At 39.3% G+C, this 15,901-nt stretch overlaps 1 protein-coding gene across 2 annotated transcripts; it reads right to left on the bottom strand.

Moving 5' to 3' along the window:
* Positions 1-2,595: 2,595 nt before the first annotated feature.
* On the bottom strand, positions 2,596-15,877 carry LOC111666873 (anoctamin-9). 2 transcript variants are annotated; one of them, XM_023422375.2, is made up of 25 exons: positions 15,639-15,877; positions 15,379-15,430; positions 14,619-14,693; positions 14,369-14,491; positions 14,145-14,281; positions 13,858-13,907; positions 13,707-13,765; positions 12,754-12,833; positions 11,431-11,565; positions 11,211-11,301; positions 11,069-11,129; positions 9,577-9,659; positions 9,366-9,470; positions 8,982-9,146; positions 8,864-8,900; positions 7,511-7,622; positions 7,287-7,344; positions 7,044-7,141; positions 6,733-6,929; positions 6,498-6,650; positions 5,659-5,806; positions 5,457-5,567; positions 5,034-5,127; positions 4,694-4,806; positions 2,596-3,543 (listed from the first exon to the last, which is right to left on the bottom strand). In XM_023422375.2, the coding sequence occupies exons 2-25, from the start codon at positions 15,397-15,399 to the stop codon at positions 3,528-3,530; spliced, it is 2,322 nt and encodes a 773-aa protein (XP_023278143.1). In that variant the 5' UTR covers positions 15,400-15,430; positions 15,639-15,877; the 3' UTR covers positions 2,596-3,527. The 2 variants fall into 2 exon arrangements, with proteins under 2 accessions (XP_023278143.1, XP_023278142.1); XM_023422374.2 differs by lacking the exon at positions 15,639-15,877 and having other exon boundaries at positions 15,379-15,602.
* Positions 15,878-15,901: the final 24 nt, after the last annotated feature.

Below are 15,901 nucleotides of genomic sequence, written 5' to 3'. Positions count from 1 at the left end.
CTCTGCCATTCTTGCCCCCTGAATGAGAGAGCCTTGAAAAATATCAAGTCATTTGACCCTGAGACACCAAAGTGTGCTGGCAGATTGTTAGGAGGAACTCCAGCAGTTTTAGCTGAAGCAACAGACAGCAGTTTATCAACACCTGTTGTGTCCATAGATGAAGGGGCACTTTTAACTCATATCACACGACTCAGAGAAATGTTTTTTGCCCTTGCTCGAGCAAGACTTGCAGCTTTTTCATCAATGGCCCGAGAAACAGTTGCAACTTATTTCAACATGGCCAGAGCAGGAACTGTAGGTTTTTTGTCCATTATCATTAGAGAAACTGCAAATGTTTTTGTCCAAGCTCCAGAAATAATTGCAACATATTTCAACATGGCCCAAGCAAGAATTGCATCTTTCTTTACCATGTTTGGAGCAAGAATTTCAACTGTTTTTTCCAGGACCACAGCAAGGGTTGCAGCACTCTTTTCCAGGACCATAACAAGAGTTAATGCACTCTTTTCCAGGATCACAGCAAGATTTGCAACTGCTATACCTAGAACCAGGGAACATATTGAAGCGGTTATTGCCAGGGCCAATGACTTAGACCCACAGAAATTTTGGCCTGTAGCTCGGGCTTGGTGGATTATCACAGTCTCCACCAGACTCCTCAGTGGTGCTGCACTTGCCCTTTCCAGAACACAAAGAAGAATGGCTCTTGTTTTTTCCCAAGTCAGAGAAGGAATTGCTCCTGGTTTATCCACGTCCACAGGAAGAACTAGTGCCGCCACTCCCAGAGAAGACGCAGATTAAGGGTTTTGGGCAAAAGATTGCTGCTCATGAATCTTCACAAATATGTAGCATGGTGGTTTTCCTGTTTTCCACATGTCTACATGGGTTTACTCCAGGTGCTCCGGTTTCCTCCCACAGTATAATAAAATAATAACAAAAAAAAAAACTAAGTAATGATTCACACGTGTATTTTTTTAAGATGAGTCAGTGCAAACAATCAAAAATGATTTACTTTAAACAATATAATTAACTTTGAATAAATAGTTTTGTTTTTCAGAGTTTACGCCACACATTCATCAGACATTCACTGCTTTCAAATATTCAGTGAAATTAGAGAAGAACATTGCTGCCACTTACTGTGTGTTCACCAAAAGGAAATTTTAATGTGTAATGTTGCCTTGGTAGAAAAAATAGTGTCTCCCCACATTAAAGCCTTCTCTGTAAGGGTTTATACCCCCTCTGCACTTCCTCCCCACTGTTCCTCTCCAGATCTCTTCAAGTAAAGGTCGATCAACTGCAAGCTCATCAGCAGCAGTTGAGGATGCTAGGTAATGTGGGTGCAGGGTCACATCACTCAGCATCATGTGTGTTAAAAGGCAAGAAGAGTACGGCTTCCTTCCTCTATGTGCAGCAGTGACTTTTGGCCCTTTAGTTTCTTAAATAAAGACAGCTAGGAGAACTGTGTGTTACAATATAAAAGACCACAAACACTCTCCTCTATACCTTGCAAACCATCGGCTAGATGTTCGAGATACAGTTCTCATTTGCTGCTGTGGAGCTGCTCAGTTCCTGTCAGTAGATATAAGTCAGTCTGCAGAACATGTTTGATAATGTCCTGGTGAGACATGAGGATAAATAAATCTATTTAGAAGTGCTACATAAATAACTGAAAGCCAGTGATGCTTACTTCTTATACAGAGGCAAGTCCAGCCCACATGAAATTTGCAGTTAAAAATGTGAGTATAAAGTGGTAAATGATGAAAAGAGGAGGCAGATTGAAGCATAGAAAACATCACCGTAATCTGGGACTGAGACAAAAATGCCTTCCACAGCTCTCTGCTTTCAGGATCTGTGGAAACAAGCCTGGTTTTTGTTTAACAGCTTCAACTTCATCCTTAGTTTATAAATGAATACTTTAATATGTACACTAAAGGTTTGTCATCAATCCAGATGCCCAAGTATTACAAATATTCTTAGACTCTCTTGATTAAAAGAGTCTATCTACTCCAGACTACCTACTATCGACTCCAGAGTGATATCTTGCATCAGCTGTTTCCTCTTGTCCTTTGACAAACACATGTCAGCCGTGATTGCTCTGCTCTGGCTGTTCAGGAGAATCAGCATCCTGAATGCCCGGGATGTGCTGACTGTTGCACTCTACCCATCTGACACCGTGAAGCCACGGTCAGTGGTGCTGAATGATGTGTTAAATGATGTCATAACAGCTAACCTACAATGATTGGTTAACTCACAGGAATGGATGACAGCTGTCTTGTTTCCACCTAATGGCTTTAGCAGGATGGGCTCCAGGTGATTTTTTGTTCCATCTTAAATAGCAATGTGTGTAATAGAGTTTATTCTATTTGGTTAAAATTCAGCTAAAAATTTGACTAATCTATTGAGAGAGTTAATGAGTTTCTCACTTTCAAACAGCCAATTAATATAGCAGGTATACATGTTGGTAAGTCCTTAATAAAGGGTTGTAAACATCAAGTCATCAAGTTGTTAGCAAGTTTTGTCCAGACTGTAAGCGACCAGCTAAAGAGCTTTTTCACAACCTGGAGACCCAAGCGGTGTCCTCATTAATGGTTATAACTTAAGTATAAAGCAATAGTAAATGTTTTATGTACCATTAATAAACACATTTGTTACAACTTACAACTCCATTATAAAAGATTGGGTGGTATCTCTTCATTTCAATTACATTGTCTTTGAATTTACCTACACAATGGTCTTTTCCACATTGCAGGAAAATATTCTTCCTTTGTGCATAAAAAAGTCACACGACAAGAAATACTAAAATCAGCCTTATAAACGGTTACATAAATTTAGCTGTTGTTGAAATACTGTTCCTTACTGTACCTTAGACAAAAAAGGCATATGGTTCCAGCACAAAGAAAAGCTGTAATTTAGCGAATTCAAAATGTCAGCTATGGCTATGACACACTTTAAATGACAAACTTGAATTTAAAAGACATTTCATGAGGAGAAAAGTTTCCTCTTTCATTCATTTATATAAAATATTATAATGCAAAACATTCTTGTGTCTGAAAAGACACCATTAGATTCTATCTGCAATAATGCAACAATCATCACAGCGCTTTTTACAATATAAGGCAACATCATAACACACAATCGATACTGTGTTTGCAGTGGCAGTATAAATTATCTTTAGGCTTTCAATAAAAACACTCACATACAACTCACAAATATAGAGAGCCACCAGAAAGCCGTCAGTGCATTCTTAAAATAGAATAAGAATAATCTCATGAAAGACGTGGTCAGTAAAATCAGTTTCTGTACATTTGTTCTGTCTGAGAAAAAAATCATCTGTCCTCAAAGTCCACTTCATGCATGATAATCCAGATTCCAAACAACAAACAAGAGCGAGAGGCCTCTGTCTGAACTCTTCATTGAGATGATTAATGGCTTTGAAGTGGACTCAACACTGTGATAGCCTGGACCCTGCACAAGGCAACACTGGGCTCATGTTTCGGGGAAAAATGTGTCCCATTGAAAGTGTCTGAATTCTGTCACGCTTCAAATGAGCTGCAAGACACAAAAGCAAGGATTGGTTAGCATTTCTGTCAAGAAACCCAAGAAACATTTGGGTCTTAGCTTTTCGGAATATTTTATCTGGCTCTATTGCATATCTATAGTGCAGGCATTCATTTGCTTTCATTTTAGATGCTCTGACGTGAAGGTGTGGGGAGGGAGTAACGCAATGGCAGAGAGCCGAGATGACAGAAGTAAATATGTGGAGTGAAACTAAAGTTGAAACGATTTTTTTCACAGCTCACACTTTGACTTGTTAGACACAGGTGTGACCAGTAATGGCACTAATTTGTGGCGTGGTATTGCAGTAGTTAATGAAACTGAGTCATCATCAATGTTATTAGTTCCACTTGTGCTCTTCCTGCTCTGACAAGTCAAAATGTCTGCTGTAAAAAGGTCCGTGAAAAACGAGTGCTACAGTGCTAGAAGAGGTAACAAGACTGAGCTTAGCTGGATTTTAAAGATAGTAAAATGATATATAAAGATATATAAAGATGAATAGACTTTTGACTGGGATTTAAGTGAAGTTTTTATGCTAGTCAACCAAACATAGAAAAAGCTTATCTTCCTCTTGAAATCACTGCAAATGCAGCAAGAGCGCCTTGTGTCTTTTGTTTTCAGTTGCGGTAACTAATGAGAAATATGTTTCGGGCTAGGAATGCAGGATCCAGCTTTTCCTCTCCTGATCCTGATTGTGACACCTAGCATCAATCCATTGCTTTCTTGTTTCATAAAATCTGCTAACCTCACTGAGTGGAACTACTTGAGATGGGATTGCTGCGGCACTAAAAACTTGGCAACTGGGCTGTGACATAATGAATTAAACTGTAAGTGGAAACACTGAATGTTTACAATGACTTTGACAACAAAACTGTAATTACTGGCGATTGGTCACATTATGGGTGATTCCCGATCCAGCTAATAAGGTCAGTATCAAAACTATTACTGATCCAGGTGGGTGAATCTGTAGTTAGTGCATGACCATTGTATTAACTGATGTTTTTATTTATTTAAACAAAATCACAAGAGGCACATATAATGTTACGCTGTGTTATTATAACAATTTAAGAGCCAATGAGCAAGATTGTACTAATTTTAGCACCAGCTGCCAAACCAGTCCAACCACATACTATCTGACACTCACCTGAGTTCCTCTTTTAGTCTTTTGAGTTTATCAAAGAGTCTGTCATTCTTGACCTGCATGGGAGCGCTCGGTACAAACCAGGCTGCAACGAATTTAAAAATGACGACAACATGCTGCAAGCAGAGAGGTAGATGTTAGGAATGTAGTTTCTCTTTCTATCTGTATATATATAAAATATGTTTTCATTAGAGACAACACACCATGATTTTGTTATAACCCAACTCACTGTTTTGACATTTTAAGACTCAAGTCTGACCTGCTGAATTTCAAATAAGACAAAGGGCTTTGGAGGGTTTTGGGGTTGTCTCTGCAAACTTTGTCTATGTGCAAAATGACTTACCTCAAAGAGGATGACAAATGCAAAGCGCACAGCTAATATTAGCCAGAACTGTGGGGTAAAACTGTAGTCCTCATTGCTCCTGTAGTCTTTATAGCTGTGAAGAGGAACAAACCGGAGAGCTGATGTTATCTCCAGTATCAGTGGTTGTTTTAAATGTCTTCACACACTTGATGATTGTGGGCATCGGCTGCAGTGATGGCAACCCATTTTTATGAGGACTGTAAACCTTATCTGTGTAGCACTTCTATTATCAGAAATTACACAGTCGTCACAGAAACAGTGCAATACTATCAGGATAATTACAGATCAACAGCATGTAACTGGTGGTGAGAACAATCACTGCTTTCAAATCACTGCTTGCTGTAAATTATATGTTTTGACTTTTATTTCTCATAACCGATATGTTATTAAAATAGAACAAACCTGCAGTAAGTGTCATTCAAGCCACCAGGAATTGTCATCTGTCTAGCTGAAATGTTCCGGTCATCGAGTCGTGCAATGGACAGAGTGTTGTTGATGTAGCCAACCATGCAGCTTGAAAAAAAACCCAAGAATTTATTTAAAGAGATGGTTGCATACAACATGTAAAAACAAAAATATTTTCTAGAAGAGTGCAAGTTCTCACTCAATATCTGTTGCTGTGCCATTGGCGCACGGGCCATAGTGGTAAAGGTACACCAGTCGTGGGATGAAGTCCGAGGATATGCCAATGACCAGCCCATTTGCTATGACAGCTAAGACGCCAATAGCCTCCAACACGTCTGTCCACACACCTGCAACCGCAACATTGACATGAAGATTGAAAGAATTAATATACAAACAAGACCTGCAGGTTAATGAAATTATGATTAAAATGAATGCAGGAAAAACAGGCAATTTAAGGTACAAACAAGCGGTCTGCTCCTCAGATTGATGTTTAAAATGTGGTAGTCAGGGTTACTCCCTTGCACATACTTTTTGGTCATTTGAGACTTAGATGATAAAGTTGCATTCTCGACAAATGGGTTTCCCCCTCAAAATGTTGAGAAAATCTGATACCCAAATCATAGATGGCAAATTCTTTTTTCACCATTAGTCTTTAAGAAACTCATATTGCAAAAACTGTAAAAATAAGGAAGCACCAACGCTTCAAACATGGAAGACATTCATGAAATATTAGTATTGAAAGGAGAATGTCAGAGGAGAGTGACAAAGAGCAACATTTCACAAGGAGCTCAGTTACAGTTATATATATATATATATATATATATATACACTAATACTATATATTATATAATCATGTGATAGCAACTGTGTGTGACCATTGCAGATGAGCTACTCAAAGGGTCAAATCATGAAAACTGATTTCTTATAGACAGGTTTATGATATTACAATTACGGGAAAAAAGACTTACAGGTTATTTTACTCTGATATTGTCAACTAGGAGTTAACATATTAGTACTTAGTTTATCATTGATCCTCACCAATATCGTTGGTTTTCTTGGGAACCAGTCTACGCTCCAGAGTGACCATCTTAATGGCGTCCAAGCGAATCTCAATAACATTATTAATAAGGGCTAACAGAGGAGCAAGAGGAAATGCTGCCACAAATATGGTGGTAAAGCTGAACTGGATGACTGGGGAGGGAACAAAGAAAAATATTATTTGTCAAAACTAGTCGACTATTTTTGATGTTAAAGCATTCTGCAGAGTACGTACCCATTTCCAAGAACTCATTGAACAAGCTGAAGGAGTCGACATCACTGAGGCGGTAGTTGTTGAGCCAGTCTCGAAGCTTGCAGTTATCACACAGTTCAGCTCCGTGTTTGGCCTCTGAATCATCTTTCAGATAACAGTGGGCACATTTCCTCTGTAGCTTCTGGGTTCTTCTCCTCTTCAACCACCTGCAGAGCAAGCTGATACAAACAAGAGTGGGCTTTCACCAGCCTGGAATCCAGCATTAGGAACGTGGAGTATACTGTACATTGGACATGTACATTATGTAATCATAAAATCTGTTTTATACTTACGGGCCAGTGAACTCGAAAACATTGTTGATGGTTTGCTTGAGAACCATAATAATCGCCATTTGAATGAACAAGTCTGTGAGACATCCACTGGGATGACACTGCACGAAAGAGAGTGAAATGTTTGGAATAAAAATCAGATGCAATATTTTTATGTCCAAAAGTGCATGTGAAAATGCAACAATTACTGTAAAGAATTGGACAATTTAGCTGTTTTAAGTGGGGTAGAGATCCATGTTCACTCACTTCCTCAAGCCTCCATATCCCTGCGATTCGTACGTAACCACCAGGATGACCATTTATCCTGTCAGGTATGTTACAAAAAACAAGCCAGTATTAGTCTGTTGTTGTTGTAAAACAAGACCACAGTATGATCACGTTGTCATACACTGTATTTCACCACTAACAGTCACAGATACTTCACAATAATGTTGAAGTATCGGCCAGCCCCGTCTCAGTCAAGTCCTTACCTGCCAAGAAAAAAGGCCACGTAGAAGAGCGAGGAGAAATAGGTGAAGAACTGGAAGGTGAACATCTTGACAGTGAAACTCTTCTCTGTGGCAGCAAAGGATCTCGTTTCCTCTGGTGAAGACAGACCTCATGTCATTGTTTGTTCGTGTGGCTGCATTTCACTATTTGGCCAATGGATGGCACAATCTCACTTAACGGAAGCCCTTTTCCACAGACTGTCAGATTCACCTCAGTTATGCGTTGCTCTGTTTGCATCCAGTTCATCTTAAATATTGTGTATTTGGTGCATGAAATATTAAGATAAGACTTTTCAGTGTTGAAATCTAAAGTTATTTTAAAAAAACTGTCAGTCAGTTTTTATAAACATTACTGCTGAGCTTGGGGCGCTTCACTCCACCGAATAGAGCATTGACATGTAATAGAGGGCAAAGCACAGGTGTATCTGATAACATTAATGATGGCATCATTCTAATAAGATGTGCCAGTTCCAGTTCCTCTGATATCAGGCAGGTTGCCTCAGTGTCCTGTGCTTCTCCTGCCATGACAAGTCAGAATATCTGCTTTGAAAAAGGACTATTAATTCAGTAATGCGTCCTAGGCAGAAATATACCACGTACCACAAACAAATGGCATACAGAGGGGCTCAGATATATTCTGCATGACAGTGCCGTAAGACTAAATATCAAAACATGGCCCATATTTTCATGGTCATCAACCTCAGACTCTCTCTCCACATTTCTAGTGTATCTCCTTGCCCCTCTCACCTGCCCTGTGCCTGATCTGTACCTGCCCTGATAAATCACCTAAGCTATTGCACATCTTTACAACTGCTTTTATATGGTGTCTCAGTTCCAATGTTCATGCTAAGCCCTGAACTCTGCCTGTGAACAATGCCTTCATACTGTATGATAAAGACACTGTGGTTGCTGCTGTAGAAATGTGCATCAAAGTCTGTGATTCTTTAATGCTGGATTTGGACCACTGAATAGAGGACAGCTTTCAGTCACATCATTTATGTTGCGAAGCTGCTGTAGTGTGCTAGACATTACTTGCCTGCCTGATCCTGCTGCTAGTCTGTCATCTGTGCGTCTGACCTGCATCCTGTCTTGATTAGCTGCCGTTTTGCTGCAGCGTTCTTGGATCTGTTTGCCTGTTCTCACTGCCCACCCAGTGACAGCTGTTACTGACTATTCAAATAACTGCTTATTTAACCTTTTCTATCCTGAACCACAATACGTTTTGAAATAAAATCAAAAAAGCTGTACATCATGGGACATTTAAGAGCTATGGTTAAAGTCTTGCTGAGTTTAACTGCATCTATTTGAAATTTGGAAATAAACACATAAACAAACCTATTTCACAGAGCTTCATGGCTACAATCCTGTTAATCTGCAAAGACAAAGACCAGGTCAGAGTCGAAGAGAATATCACGGTTAGGACACAGAGAAGCACATTTAGAGACCTGTGTACCCGTGTCATGACAGTGATGATAAGATAGTGGAACACGGCCCCCAGCATCATTGCTCCACTGTTGGAGTTGGTGCTCAGGAACTCCCATGATCCCTCAGCAAAGATCACTGCTACAATCACCCTGAACACCACCAAGGCGTGTGTCAGGCCAATGATAACCAATATCTGTGGAAAGGCAGAAACACTTATTTATACCATGATACTTGTAATGGCTTTCACTTACAGTACTTGTTTTCACATGAAACCTGAACCATAGCAACATCCGCCTGATTCTTATTTTAACCAGAGTTAAAAGGTTATTTTAACCTTAGTTAAAATAAAGGTTGTGGCACCGTACAAGCCACTTTAAATGTGTCAATAGTGGTAAAATGACAAGTAACCCACCATAACTGTGACACAGATCAAAACCAAAGTGCTGCGCAGGTAGGAGTGCTTATATTCCTTGGGTTCACAATTTGCATTGTTCACAATTTCCAGGATCAGTTCCTCCTACAGTTGAATGCAAGAGAAAAAAAAACCACACAGCCATGAATTCCACTGCGAGGGCTGAACTGGTTTTACTGACATGGGATATAATGTATAAAACTGATCATACCTCCTCCTCACACCAATCAGACACTTTCCATTCACACACATAGGAAGCCCGATGTCTCTTCCAAAACTCCAAAAACAGTGTTGCTGTGAAAAACAGGGACTTACACTCAGTTAATGATCATTAGGTACGCCTTGCTAAAACTAATACAGCCTGATACAGCAGCCCTGCAACATACCCTACCTTCATCTTTAAGGTCAACTTCATGGTCATCTTAAAGGACATAGTTCGAGATGGTGTTGAATTGTTTTACATCACTCTGACAGGTGTTTCTGTTATTTTGTACATCCCATTTATATCAGTGAGTGTAAGCTAAATAACAGAAACACCAATTTGTATTTTGGGTGGCACTTTTGCATTACTCTGTTACTGAATGTATGAAAATATCACATCTTAAGTAAAACACAGGACCAGACAAAATTAAAAACTATAGCTTTAAGTTACAGTAAAGAGGAGGGTTATGTTTTGGGACATTTGGTTATGGTTTGGGTTAGGGTTTGTGCACATAAGCTTTAGTTAAAAATAGAAATTTGACTGTCAGCAGAAAACTCAGGCGCTGATTCCTACATCTGTGGTCTGACTGTAAACTACTTCTTTGATGGATATATGCATCATGTGAGATTTAAACCTTTTTCTCAGATGTTTAATGCAAATTCACAGGCTATTAGTTTTGTTTTTCAACACATATGGGTTTTTCAGGGGACTTCCATTCAACTGTGCACTGTCTGTCCTGTAATATCAATGTTCCACTTTTATGTCCTTGAGGCATTCTTTCTCTTTCTTTATCTCACCCCTCCCTCACACACTTCCTCTCATATACTCATGGAATCACTCTTTTCTTTAAAGACTGCAGTGGTCGTTGTAGTTAACTGTACCGTGCTCCTCCTCCACAGCTGTTCTAATAAACTTTGCTCGAGTAAATCATCATTGCAAATGAAATCCTTTTTTTTTTTTCTACAAGAGTTATGCACGTGACACAGGAATAGGTTTGGAAACAGACTGTAAACATTTAAAAATCCGCCAAACACAGAGAGTAAAAGCTGAATAACAAAGTGACTGATCACTGATATGTGTTCTTATAGATGACTGCTAGACCACCCCCATCGCCAGATGGCCTGTGCTGATTAAGATGTGAGTAGCCAGGACGAGTAGGTTCTCTCTGTGATGTGGCATCTCCTTGGCAGTACGTGTCTCAGTGAACATAAAAACACCCTGGCAGTTAGATGAAATATATTTGAGGCAGATAAAAGACTTGTCTGTACAAGTTGTCCTGTATAGCAAAAAACATTCAGGCGAATAAACAACAGTATTGGAGAAGAGTTCTGCATCCTGATTACACTGTTATTTTTATTAAATGTGCCCGTTGCATGGGTTTTTAATGGCTGTGATCAATAACAATCTGTCTTAAGCAAGGACCTGAATATTGAAAATCCGTCATATTTCAACACAAGAGTAAGCATATAATATAGACAAAAAAAAAAAAAGAAATACTCACCCCACACGGCCATGAACATCGCAAAGAGCACTGTGCCATTATTATCAAACAGCAGGCTCACCTGTAGGAAGACATTACCTGCAGTGAGCACCAACAGACAAGTACACCATTCAGCTGTCTAATAGTAAATGCACTGATGTACCTTGGCGTATGTGCAGGTGTCGGAGAGCTGCCAAACTTTGCATTTATCACAAAGTGGACACATGACTATGTCAGCCTCACAAACCTCCTTTCTACAACACAGCAAACACTTTGGTTATTACAGTGTAAATCTGTAATAACTAAATAATCTCACTAAACTAAAATGATCTGTAAAAAACAAAGTAATAACAAAGACACTGCAGAGTTGTGGAAAAACTTACATGAGGGGTGAGGTGTTAAAGAAGGCAAGGCCATAGAGGAAGACAATGATCCCAATGATAGCAGGAGGGATCAGCAGATATGTGTACCAGCCCAACCACAGGTAGTATAAGGCCACCTTCTCCCCAAAGTAGTTCCTGACATGAGCATACACACACACACACACACACACGCACATACACACACGCACACACACACACATACACACACACACTTTATAATCAATGTATATGAAGATAAAAACAAATATACTGTATATAACATTATATAATAAGTACTGTATATGCTTATAGTGTATAGATGTATTTTAGTGTCTGACATCCATGATGCTCAGTACATGTCATGCTTAGAATGAAACATCTAGGAACAGTATGTGATATACACCGTCATAGTATAATGTTTCATCTAGAATTACCACCTCACAGTTGTTTGCCTCTGCTAACCAGCTCAGTTGAAGGAAATATGATCACAATCTCCCAGTCCTGAGTTACATCACTGAATAATGGCCAGAAGTGCTTTTGCAGAACATTATGATGTCAGAGTGAAGTTGACCTTTGACCCTTTGGATATAAAATGTTTTCGCTTCATTTTATCCTAATAGACATTTCAGTTAAATTGTAATGAATTTGTGACCTTTGCCCACCAAAATCTGATTGCTTCATCCTTGAGTCCAAGGATGTTTGTGCCAAATTTGAAGAAGTTCCCTCAAGACGTTACTGAGATATCGCATTCACGAGAATGGGACGTGCGGATGGATGGACAGATGGAGGGATGAACAGACAGATTGACGCCCAACCCGAAAACATAATTCCCTCCGGCCCTGGCTGTCGCCGGCGCGGAGGCATCATAAACACTGTATGTTCATACATAAAGTTTCCAAATTTTGAATTTTACAGCATAAATGTCATAAATTTTATTTCATATTTAAAATAATAATGCTGTTAAGGGCTGGACTGATTTTGACAGCTTGCAGTGATTATGTCTCTTGTCACTGAGGTGTGTTAATAGGCTTTAATGTGACTCTATCTCTCTGCTTACATGCTGACTTGAATGATGCCTGTTTGAATTGTGTCCTGTTGTTTGCTCATTATTCAATTGAATCTAAAGGACAAAGACAGCTCTGATCAGTACCAGCATTAAGTACTGTACGTCATTTTAAATGATGAGTCCAAACAATGATTGCATGATGTGTGGGGGGTGACATGTTTGCTGTTGCCTTGTTAATCCTTGAACCTACTTCACAGTAAGATGACATGCAAAACAATAAAGCTGCAATATCTGCAACTGTATCCAACGCAGAATAATGAATAGGCTGTTGTCCAAACCTGACAGCAGTTATGGGTTGCCCTTGGAGACAGGCTGTCCATCGTGCCCAGCTCTCCTTCAGCTCTCTCTGTTTCCTTTTCTGAGAGCAGGAGCACAAGAAAAACAGGAAAACACCAACATGAAGAGCTTTGTACAAATAGGTTAACACAGCATACAGTGATACCAAAAACAGACGCTTACAATGTAAAAAATATAATCTACTGGAAATATCTAACAGAGTTTACTAGCTCATATGTACTGTAAAAAAATATCCAAAATGATTGCTGCCTCATATTTGGAGTAATCCTTTAGATTTCAATTTCCTGGAAATGACTTCACCCATAACGTTATAAAGTAAACGGAAGAACACACATGTAAAATGCCAACATGTGTACATAGTATGTACAGTAGCAATGTACAGTATTCTCAGATACACACTTACTCCAAGCATCGGATGACTCACTGTATTAATATGACTTGCATAAGATCTAGGTGAACAAATATTTTTTGGCAGCAATGTATTGTTCTGTAAGGCCACTGCCAAGTTTCACTTCATAGTTTTAGAAGCGCTTAAAACACTTAAGTATCAAATGAAAAGCAGAAATGTATCAGCAACATAATAGTGTCACTATCTTCAGCATAAGAATGTGCGGATCTCCATGGAGAAAACAATGGCAGATACTGCTGGTTTAATTGAACCATTCACAGCTCATCTTAAGGAAACTTTGAACCAAGTCTCATTGACGGACTATATAATTTTGCCTGCTCTTATCAGTCTGTATTCATACACTCTCTAAGGCTATCTGTTTAATTCACAGTTCCTGTCCAAGCCTTGGTAATTATACAATCATCAGGCCAGATATAGTGACAACTGATAATATCACACCTGTAAAGGTTTAAGATAATACACTGATGCTGTACAAGGAAGAGTCTGTAAAGAGAACAGTATAATAATATGTTTTAGGAATTTTACCTCATGTAAGCAGAACTTTGCTTCAAAAACCTTCATCTTCATGAGACAGCGCAGACCCTCTGAGAAGATTTACAGGTAAGGTTAGAGGAATACTGGAAAAGTTTGGGAGTCCGAATAAAAGAGAAGGAATTTTTCAATGAGTCTTTCTCACCTCCTGAATGGATAGGGGTGTGATTCAAGATAAAGTGAACAATCCTTATTCTGAAAATAGGACAAGTATCGCATGCTTAAAAATTGAACTTCCAGCAAGGGACAGTAAAAACTTAGCCATGCAGTAAAAAGCATGGCTAAGAGATCATTAAGACTATAAAGTTTATACAAACAGATGTACAAAAGATGCTAAAACCATATCACATAGAGGAGACAATTTGCACAAGAACAAGCACGTTTGTAATGATAAGATCATATGAGACACATTAACATGACAACATGGTTTACCTGGTGCTGAGAGGCATAATGCTCTGATCCGAGCTCCAGTTACAAGCATCAGACACTTTGAGCAGATACCTGTACTTCTCAAAAATTTCTTTAGGCGCTTGAATCCCATAGAAGATGAGATCATCATCTATAATTTTCTAACAGGATCGGAAAAAGATGAATGAATAAATCGTGTGACCTTTGCTACAGTAAAGGTACATTTTTGCTTATTATCAAAGACTTACTGTGACTCTCATGTTCTTCTTTTTCAATTCTTCAATGTATTCTGTTTGCTTCCTGAAAGCCACTCTCTCCTGGTTTTCACTTGTTTTGGCAACCAGGACATAGTCATACGACAGTGGAGTGTGCTGTGTGACAAAAATGAGATGCCAAAGTCTGACTTTCAGACATTTTATGGATGAATCTTCATTGATAAATTAAATCTGCCAGAACTACATAGAATAGTGTCACGGTAGACACATTAAACTGTCTTACCACAGGAGGAAGTGATGTCTGTTCATTGCCATTCTCTCTTACCACTCCCATTAATTCCAGTAGTTCAATACTGGGCTATACAACAAAATAAATAAGAGTAAGAATAATACAAGGAGAAGTCATCCACACTATTGTAGAAAAGGTACACATCATGAATAAATATTATAGTTTTAAATTGTTTGATTGGGAAGCTTAGGTCAGAAATTGATATGCAATACCGAGCTTGTGAAAAAATGCAGAAAGGTGATAATCTACAAAAGAATCCTGTCCAACTATAACGTGGGGGTGTGTCAATGAATGCCACTGAACTAACAAAAACCTGTAGTGATCCTGACTCACCCACTGTCAGTGGAGAAGGCTCATCTAACCTGACTGAACAGCATGGCATGTTGATGTGTGTTCCCAGTCATGCCTACCCATGCTATTCGCTTACAGAATAGTCTACACATTGTTGCATGTAGGCCAAAAACAGTGGGAAGGTGTGGCAGATGTAGATTTTGAATTTGAACAATATCACAGTTAAGGAGGCCCAATACATCCCATCTAATCCTAATTCAGATGTAAACATTCACATGTACTCCAGATATGTGTATGGGTGGATCTTGGGCAGCACTGGGATTAGTCTCTGTTGTTATGCTATTCAGACAAGGATTGGCAGTCATGTTAAAGACATAGCAGGCCTATGGCAGCATAACAACACGAGCAACAGCTCCATTATGTATCGATATAATCCCTGTATTTTATGAATAAGATCACCTACCTGCCTCCTGTGGACCGGCATGATGTGTATTTGATGTGCAGATGCGACTTCTCTGATAGAAATAATAAATAAATAAATAAAAAAGGAAAAAAGCTTCAGTCACCCTTTACTGATCCCAAAGCCGCTCGGCCAGCTCATCGATAAGCCAAACTATAAAATGACATGAGGGCTTCTGAACAGGCGCTGGGTAAGTTCCGTACTTCCTCTAGGAACAAGCGTGTTGTTGTTTCACTGGCTCAGGAATGTAAAAGCGACTCTACCTGTTGCTGGTGTCACAGCTGTCCAGCCTCCACCTCTTTTTTTCCTCCTCCGGTCAGTGTCTTTCAGCGATGCGGTCAACAAACTGACAAATAAACAGAGTGTCCTGTGTGCTTCAGCAGCTGCATTCAAAAACAGACAACAACCACGAGATGGCTTGTCAGGTGCAAAGGAATGGCATATTTTTGCTGCTGCCTCCTCTTCGCTGATGCAAGACGCCATTTATCCACCGCTAGATGGAGGCAGACACACTGACTTCATCTGC

This window comes from Seriola lalandi, unplaced genomic scaffold, assembly GCF_002814215.2.
Source record: "Seriola lalandi dorsalis isolate HSWRI2012SDOR001 ecotype SW California unplaced genomic scaffold, Sedor1 jcf7180002054682, whole genome shotgun sequence".
In the NCBI taxonomy this organism is placed as follows: domain Eukaryota; kingdom Metazoa; phylum Chordata; class Actinopteri; order Carangiformes; family Carangidae; genus Seriola; species Seriola lalandi.
Note: the sequence above shows the minus strand (reverse complement) of the source record. Positions and strands in the feature narration are given on the sequence as shown.

Coding starts and splice junctions, on each gene's coding strand:
- LOC111666873 (XM_023422375.2), bottom strand. CDS start 15,399: ATGCCGGTCCACAGGAGGCAG. Junction 9,147..9,365: donor TGATCTGTGTCACAGTTATG/GTGGGTTACTTG, acceptor GCCTTTCCACAG/ATATTGGTTATCATTGGCCT. Junction 8,901..8,981: donor TCATCACTGTCATGACACGG/GTACACAGGTCT, acceptor TTGTCTTTGCAG/ATTAACAGGATTGTAGCCAT.